Source organism: Syngnathus leptorhynchus, chromosome 3 (assembly GCF_054491065.1).
Source record: "Syngnathus leptorhynchus isolate UIUO chromosome 3, UIUO_Slep, whole genome shotgun sequence".
In the NCBI taxonomy this organism is placed as follows: Eukaryota; Metazoa; Chordata; class Actinopteri; order Syngnathiformes; family Syngnathidae; genus Syngnathus; species Syngnathus leptorhynchus.
Genome location: NC_141197.1, coordinates 14,651,790 through 14,660,054, shown reverse-complemented (window position 1 = coordinate 14,660,054; position 8,265 = coordinate 14,651,790). Strand labels below are relative to the sequence as shown.

At 42.4% G+C, this 8,265-nt stretch overlaps 2 protein-coding genes across 4 annotated transcripts; both read right to left on the bottom strand.

The window, feature by feature from the left end:
* Window positions 1-2: 2 nt before the first annotated feature.
* Window positions 3-1,916, bottom strand: LOC147059436 (interferon regulatory factor 1-like). The gene is made up of 7 exons (XM_085907086.1): window positions 1,824-1,916; window positions 1,474-1,573; window positions 929-1,099; window positions 687-830; window positions 547-620; window positions 277-370; window positions 3-148 (listed from the first exon to the last, which is right to left on the bottom strand). Exons 1-7 carry the CDS (start codon window positions 1,911-1,913, stop codon window positions 3-5), a joined length of 819 nt encoding a protein of 272 aa, XP_085763212.1. The 5' UTR covers window positions 1,914-1,916.
* Window positions 1,917-2,694: 778 nt separating this feature from the next.
* Window positions 2,695-7,901, bottom strand: LOC147059435 (uncharacterized). Of its 3 annotated transcripts, none has more exons than XM_085908435.1 (9): window positions 7,702-7,901; window positions 7,017-7,125; window positions 6,784-6,932; window positions 6,543-6,688; window positions 6,292-6,469; window positions 6,055-6,148; window positions 5,905-5,980; window positions 5,731-5,804; window positions 2,695-5,345 (listed from the first exon to the last, which is right to left on the bottom strand). In XM_085908435.1, the coding sequence occupies exons 1-9, from the start codon at window positions 7,757-7,759 to the stop codon at window positions 2,972-2,974; spliced, it is 3,258 nt and encodes a 1,085-aa protein (XP_085764561.1). In that variant the 5' UTR covers window positions 7,760-7,901; the 3' UTR covers window positions 2,695-2,971. The 3 variants fall into 3 exon arrangements, with proteins under 3 accessions (XP_085764561.1, XP_085764562.1, XP_085764563.1); XM_085908436.1 differs by having other exon boundaries at window positions 6,055-6,145; XM_085908437.1 differs by having other exon boundaries at window positions 7,023-7,125.
* Window positions 7,902-8,265: the final 364 nt, after the last annotated feature.

Below are 8,265 nucleotides of genomic sequence, written 5' to 3'. Positions count from 1 at the left end.
CATCAGGTATGTGACATGCACACACAAACACATTGTTCCTGATGTTGCCACTCTGGGATCGTCTGCTGATGTAAGAACCGATCTGACGCCCCCAAAACTTCATTGCTGCCGTCTATGTGCAGGGAGAGGAAGGTGTCATCAACTGGACCTAAGTCAAAAGCAAATTTAAATCAGAAATGTTTCCCTAAAATTTCCATAAATCTTGGGCTTTGTCAATAACCTATTATTTTAATCACATTATAACAATTCAAATACATTGTAATAAATTGCACGTACAATGCCAGTGGTCCCACAGTGAGTAAGCCTTCCATCCTCTCTGAGCACAAGTGTGGTAGCACGGCTCAGCAGTTCCGCTGCTGTGACCAATCAGCTGGAGAAAAACACAAAATAGATCAACGTCCATTGAGGACACCCACCATCCAAAATATTAGGTACCCTTTCCCATCTGTAACACCAGTTCTGACTTCACAAAGATTGAAATGCTCATTTTGCAAGTGTTGATTCAACAATTCAAGAACAATTTCTACTTTTGTGACCCTACATAACCTTTTGATGGTCTCTAGGATCCTCTCGTGATACCTTGGATGAGTCCTTCTCCTTCATGGTCTCCAATGACGTGTCTGCATAGTGACAACAGTGAGGCAAGTCCTAAATTTCTCAATCGCTGGTCGAAACGAAAGACTCACTTTGCATATTAGTGGCGCTGAGTGATGCATCTGGAATGCTTGAAGTGCCGCTTGGAGGTTGCCACGGCAGTGGGGAAACCTCAAACGACGCAAGCCTTCTGACACTTTGCTGCTTTTTGAAGCGCTGACTCGGCATCCTGAGGCCTAAAGCGAGTGGAGGGACAAGTACTATTTTGTTAGACGAATATATTCGTCATAGGCAGTGAAAGACTTAGGTGCAACGCATAGTTTGTTGCATTCACCTCGGTTGCGAGGGGGGCCAGGGAGCATCTTGTAGACTCTGTAGGCGTCGCTGCCTCTCTTGTTGCTGCGCTCGTGTAGCTCAAATACGTCAGGGAGAGAGTTGAGGGCGCAGCGGAAGTTGGCTTTCCAAGTTTTTGGGTCTGCTTTGTGTTGGCCCGGACGGTATCGACCTGTAGTTGAGCACGTCCTGTTTGGCTTGAATTTATTTTTTTTAAGTTGATTTATCTAACACAGGTTTGGGCTTTGTGCAGGTGTTCCTAATGATTTGTCCGGTAAGGAAAAATCACGCTGACAGTTCAATATGATCGCCTTTACTTCACGTTAATGGCGACCAGGCCATTAGTGATGCAGCCAATTGCACATGAGCAAAGCGTGACAGAGGATCCGCTTCCTCCATATGGAGCAAAAAAAAGTGTTTCTCAAACTGAAATGAAGAACGATTGATTCATTGCTTGATGGTTTTAGGGCAAGAAATATTCTTGAACTTTTTTAATTTAAATTTTTATATTTAAGGTGACTGATTACAGAAGTTAATGTCCCGTACCAGTGTGCTCGGCCCAACTCCTGAAGAGAGTGGCGTCGTGGTCGATACTCCAGCCGTGACGAGCTGCGTGTTTCCACGGGATTTGGAAAACTCGCTCTGACTTGAAAAAAAAAAAGCATCCATACTTCAATACTATAAAATATACTGTGGCCTTGATATTTGAGAAATTGTATATGTTAAAGATTTATGTTAAGATGATGAATCTATGACTTATTTTGATAATATATTTTCTTTTCCATCTAATATTGAATCTTGTAAAACTGCAAAATTTGATTTAATTGCGCAAGTGTAAGTGATTGTTATTGTCCCGAGTGTACGTCGTGTAGACGTAGCATCTGAATACGATGTACCTTGTCGATCCAGCAGACTCCCGGATACTTCCCAGACTCAATCTGCTCCTCCAGCCACATCCTCAGTCTCAGGCGACCAGATGCTTGCATCTTCAGTCCAAACTTCAGGTTTGTTAAGAAGCTTTGTGTGGACGGACGCTATAGGTGTCACCAAGCCCTTGTCAGTTTTGGGAGGTTTGCAAAAAATAAAGGCTCCGCGTCAATTCACCTCTAATCGGCCAATCGGAGGCCTTCTCTGCCTCTCGTAGGCATCTTTGCTACTTAACTGTCTCCTCGAGTTACAGGTAGGGCAGGGCTTCGTGGCCTTAAAATAAAATATCCGTTTTCCCTCATCATAAACATGATGAAAGAATTTAATCGACATTTAGAGAAATGACAACATTCCAATATTTTTATTTTTACAAGCATTAGCTCATCTACTACTTCTAAAGAGAAATATATGTTTTTAAAACATGTCATAAATAGTGATAAACATTGATGAATTGATAATAAATGCTTTTTTAACTTGGTAAAGAATTATTGATACCATGCTAGTGTTGGATTTCATTAGATTCAACAAATGTACCTAATGAAGTGTCCAACAATTATTTATTGCTGCGTTACTCCTCCTCCAGAAGATCCGCAGTAAAATTAGTTTTAGTCGTTGAATTTCAAGCATCAGTGAAAATGATTAATGCACTGACATGCGTTTGCATTATTCATTTATTTTCACAAACATGACTCCTGTTGCGGAGAAAAAATGAGGAAGTGATTGCACAATCTTGGTTGTGGATGAGGTGCGGCCTATTGCTCACTCTTCACTTCGACAAACAACCATACTGTAGCATCAGTCTCCCTCCCTCGCTCGAATCCCAAGAAGGTGACGACAGCGTTTGTCTCCAAATTTGTGCAACTTTATTGCCAGATTTGTACTGTTCAAAAATAACAACATATACAAAAACATATTTTAATGATGTTGATTACATTCAGTCCAATCAAACGACAAACGAAAAAGCAATGTCTAACTTTTTCCTGCCCCGGGAAGTTTCTAATTTCATCGCCATTTAGGGAACAGGCTCAACTCATCCTGAAGGAACGACCCATTTTATTTGAGTATAGAAATACACAAGACCTCATTGGACAAGGTAATGACTGCATTTAGTTCCGCACTATATAATTTTATAGCCACTCTCTGTGATAATGTCATTTCTGAGGTCAGTCGAGATCATTGGCAAAAAAGGCATTTGGTGTCCGTGACCGTGAACATGTTCAGTCGACGCTGCTGGTTCTGGGTCTGAGGGGCCTCCGGGCATTACAGGTAGAGACATCTCAAAAGCCGTCTCCAAGACTTTTTTCTCGATACCTTTATGTTCCGGGAACTTATCACACAGCTTCGGCGAGAACTGAATGACTTTGTAGTGGTCATCCACTAAAAGCCTTCCAGGTGAGCAGTTGTCGCCTTTAGAGGCATCTTTGAAGGTATTTTTCAAAACCATCGCCCGGTCGTCTTTCATGCCGCTTCTTTGGCCTGCGGGTGTCACATCAGCCTGCTTTGTTAAGTCCCGAAACACTTGGTAGTTGACTTCCACTGGAAGACTGTCTTGTAAATTTGCAGGAATGTGCGAGCGGCATTGAACCCCTGTGCAAACATCTTTTAATGGAGTTTCTAAAACTTCCTCTTTATCACCACCCTTTGGCTCTCCAATTTTATGATCAGAGTTTTTCCTTAATCCGTGAAAGGCTAGGTAGCGATCATCCATGGGAACATTCAGATTTGCGACCACAGGGATGCAGGTATTGCTTTCCGAAGCTTCTGCCAATGAGTCTTGTAAAGATTTCTCTGAATCTTTGTTTTCATTGTCCTGCTCCCCGACGTGACTATCTGGAACCTGCCTTAAACCTCGACAAACTTGGTAGTTGTCATCTACTAGGAGACTGCCTTGAAGGTTTACAGTAGAATCTTTTAAATTATTTTCTACATCCTTCACCAGGTTCTCCTTTTCAACACTTTTCCTTTCTCCAACCTGATCATCAGAGTGTTCCCTGAAACCATAAAAGTCTTTGTAGTTATCATCCACAGGAACGCTGGGAGTTGATTTTGTCGGGGTGTATGTTTTGCTTATACAAACACCTTCAAAAGAATTTTCTGAAGTCTCCTTCAAGTTTTCTTTGCTGCCACTGCTCGTCCGTCCAAACTGACTATCAGAGAGCTCGCTTACATCACGAAACACTTGGTAGTTGTCATCTACTAGAAAACTGACATTTGAGCTTGGAGCCACGCAGGTATGGCCTTGATTGGCATCTTCTACAGATTTTTCTAAAACGTTGTCTTGGTTTTGTTTCCCACTTTTCTTCTCTTCAAACTGGCTATGAGGAAGGGCTCTTAAACCCTGTAACACGAGGTCATCAACAAGACAAGGGAAGTTTAAGCTATTAGGTGTGCAGGTATCAATTTTAGTGACATTTTCTAAGGACTCATGTCGTTTTCCAATTGTTTTTAGTGCTCCAAATTGCCTATCAGAGAGCAAAGGTAAACCCTGGAATGTTTCGTCGCTGTCAGTCACACAGAGCTTTGAGCTTAAGGGTGTGCCGTCTTTATTGGTATCTTCCAAGCAATTTTCTAGAACCTGATCCAAGTCTTGATTTTTATCATTGTTCTGCCCTTCAGTTAAACTTTGAAATGCTTGGTAGTTGTCATCGACCAGAAAACTGTGATTAGACTGCGCTTGGAAGCAGGCATCGCTTTTAATGGCATCTTCGGAGAAATTTTCCAAAGCCTTGTTTAAGTCTTGTTTTGTAACACATTTCTGGTCTTCCAAATGACTATCAGAGAACTTGCTTAAGCCCTGAAAGGCTTGGTAGTTATCATCCACTGGAAAAGTGCTTTGTAAGCTTGCAGGGAGGCAGATGAGATCTTTGATGGTATCTGCTTCTTTGTTGCAAGCCTGACTAAACATTTCTTGGCAGCGCTCATGTCCTGCTGCCATTCTAGATTCAACATCTCCAGAGACGCTTGTGTTGCTGCAGGTGAGGGATGGATCTGAGTTCTCTCCGATTGAAAACCTTCCAGAGTCTCTGTTAGCTTGGTGAGACGTGGCGGTCAGTGTGTAGGAAGACACTGAGGTCGGGAACAGGTTTTCTTCACAAGCTGATCCTTGCTTGTCGTCACAGGTCGTCCCGCCCCCTTTGCCTTGGTATCCACAATTGCACAGCATTTCAGGCTGAGCATGACTCTTCAAAGGGTCAGGCGTTACCTGAGCTGGACAGCTACGCCTGATAAAGGAGTAGGTTATTGTATTTTCCACTCCACCGAGTCGCCCGCTCGGACTCGGGAGAGCAGCTCTGCTGGACTCTTTCAGAAGACGGTCGGTTGAAGCTGCTACCGGGACGATGTTCATCAAGGCTTTGCTGACCGCGCCTTGAACACCCGCAATGATGTCTGCAGCCTCCGTTAAAGCGTAAGAGAGAGATTGCGGGCCGCTACTGAAGCCGCTACTTTGAAGGAGACTCTCGGTGCTGCTGTCCATTAGGGAACCCTTTGACCTGCAACAGAATGACCCATTACCTGAAACACCTCTCAACTCCACAGGAAATGAAAGCTACGAGGAAGTCATATCAAGTGTAGACCTTAAGGATTTCAAGCAAATCCCGAGTAACTTTGGCAAAAATCAAGTAGGTCAAATCGAGACCCTCCAAGGTTTCAATGCAGTCTTTCTCAGTTTTTGGAGCTTGTGCCATCAGACCACCTCTGCACTGCACAAATCATGTGTCCGACTTGCTGGGGCAACCCCTCATGGGACAACCCCAACAGGTCTCAACGAGTCACAAAGTTAAGACTGTTCTTAAGACTTTCTGAACTATTTCTGCCATATCAAACCAAGAATCCTTTGAATCATTAGAAGGCTGTTCTGAAACACTTGTCACTAACCATGGGTTGAGGTCACCCGGGGTGAGGGCCTCCACAGAGATTGATGAGATGATGGGGGGCATAGGCTTTAAAACCTGCAGCAAGGAAAGAAATGACACAAATCTGCATCAATCTTTTGACCCTTCAAAATAAAACCTAATGAAGACAACCATGGAGCCACATCAAGTATCTCACATCTTCCTTCGTCGGATGTATTTGGAGAAGTTTGGAATTTTGATCGCTGACCCAGTCCCAATACTTGGCTTTACACCTACACAGGAGGACACGGATCAAGCTCTGCAATGCATCTTATGGCGGAAAAAAGTGAAAAGCTTTGGGACTTACTTCACGTAGCAGACGTACGCCGCACTGGTGATGGTGACGGTGAGCAGACTGAGGCTGATGATCAGAATCAGTAGGAGGCTCTTATGTGACGCTGCTGTTATAGTCAAAAAGTACAGTATCAAATGAACTGAGCATGACAGATCCATTTGGGGATTCTGACATTTGCAGACCCCAAAATTCGGAACAGTTGTGAATATTTCTCTCTTCTGGCTTTGGCTGAACTGAGTCAGGACTTACGAGTTGTGAATTCATACTCCTCGCTGCGGTCGCTCGGCTTGCTTTCCCAAGGTAGCAAGTTCTGAACTGTGACAACATAGGTTGTACTTGGCTCCAGGTGTGCACCAAGTATTTCAGTGGTAAAACACAAGTCGCACTCTGGCTTCTCCACCTGTGGTGCTTGGATTACTTTGGACATCTGGTAAGTGAAAACGAGGTCACCCACACGCACACACACACACACATATGAGTAATGGAGCACTTTTCCTTACCTCTTGTGTTTCTCCTTTTTTGCGGTAATACAGGTGTGTGCCTAATTTTTCTCTGATATGGCGTTTGTTGATGTTTGTCCTCCAAGTGACTTGAAAATTCCCATTGGTCTCATTTACGGCAACAATGGTTGGAGTTTGGGGTTTGACTGCGGAGGAACAGGGATGAAGAAAAAATATAATCAGATATTTCAAGTTTTCATATACATACGCACGCACATATATGATGATGTGTTGAACTCACAGCTGTATTTCACGCTAATGTTTTTGGACTCCACATATCTCTCATTTTTATGGACAAAGGCCACGTGATTCTCATCGAGGACAAGAATCATATGGATGGAGCAGCAGCATTTTCCGCTTGCACAACCCGAGGGAAGACAGTACTGCTCACTGTGGAAAACAAAATAAAAATAAATTATTAATGTTAATAGCATGACTATTATTTTATTTTTTCTGATAGCCAACAGGACTTACCCATACCCGTCTAGGCTCCTCAGAGTCACATTGTAGTCAGTGCAGTTTGGAGCGTCAAAGTGACAAGACATCAAATAATCATAGTCATTGATGCAATCGAGATTGAGTCCTGTTGCAGTGGATTGACAACAAAAACGAATTATTGCATTGTTAATAGACAACACTGTAATATTCCCAATCCTGTTTATGCATGAACAAATAAAAAAAAACTGGTCAGTAAATTTCAAGTGTGTGCTGCAATTGTGTAACAACTGGCTGATGACATGACTGTTTGAATCTGAACTTGATTAAAAAAAAACATCTCTAATATCTTTGGACACATTTATTGACAAAACATATTACAGTCAATCTGCATACTGTAAATCTTGTATTGTTGCTACGTTGCATGATAAAATCGGCATAAACGATGTCAACATTGACAGTGCATGTTAGTTATGTCCATGTGACGTAGGCGTTACAATCGACAGTGTCATGTATACGTTACATGTTACGATTTCCATTTACTCGACAAACTACATGTTACATACTTATGATACGCTGTCCACATTAGACAGTACTTTTAAAGACTGCAAAAATATGTGACAGTTCAGTACATGTGATACAGTAACAAGTATATACTATACATACTACAATCATGTTACCATTTCAAACTATACTTATGTCAACATGTTGTCAGAGGACGTACCAGAGAGAGCTGCTGAAGTGGCGATGTTTCCTACAAAAATAAGAAAGATGACAAACATCCTGGTGGGAAAAAAAAGATGGAAGTTTATTCTCCAGTTTGATTCCGTACGAGCAGAGCACTTCAGTTATTGACGATAAGTATCATGAAATCCAAATCGAGTAATGCTGCGGGAATTGCCGCAGTCTGTAAGAGCGCAGACTTCCTCATTTGGGAAAGTCTGACTGGAATTGCGTGTGTTGATTCCTGTGAAGTGACACTCCCATTTCCTCTGAACTACAATGAATTTGGATGCAATCCGTGCGCTCATCAACATTATTTTCGAGACTGTTTTCTTTGGATGAAACATTGTTTTACTTTCGTGGTTGCAGTGATTGTCAGTGGCGTGTGTACTAATGATTAAACACGAGCACAAGTTATAATAATGATGACAATTAATCCTAATGCAACTATTATTATTCGTCTTTAACTTGGCTCATAACCAGTGAGCGTTCACGTAACTTTCTGTACACTGATCAAAGTTCCCCCTTCTCAGATCAACTTTGATAACACTTCATTTTTGGGGGC

Excerpts from the sequence above, each read along its gene's own strand:
- LOC147059436 (XM_085907086.1), bottom strand. The coding sequence starts at position 1,913 with ATGCAAGCATCTGGTCGCCTGAGACTGAGGATGTGGCTGGAGGAGCAG. Across the intron at positions 621-686 it reads CAGCGCCACTAATATGCAAA|ACACGTCATTGGAGACCATG; the intron begins GTGAGTCTTTCG and ends GTCACTATGCAG. Across the intron at positions 149-276 it reads ACTGTGGGACCACTGGCATT|GTCCAGTTGATGACACCTTC; the intron begins GTACGTGCAATT and ends CTTTTGACTTAG.
- LOC147059435 (XM_085908435.1), bottom strand. The coding sequence starts at position 7,759 with ATGTTTGTCATCTTTCTTATTTTTGTAGGAAACATCGCCACTTCAGCA. Across the intron at positions 7,126-7,701 it reads CACTTCAGCAGCTCTCTCTG|GACTCAATCTCGATTGCATC; the intron begins GTACGTCCTCTG and ends CCACTGCAACAG. Across the intron at positions 5,805-5,904 it reads TACATCCGACGAAGGAAGAT|GTTTTAAAGCCTATGCCCCC; the intron begins GTGAGATACTTG and ends TCCTTGCTGCAG.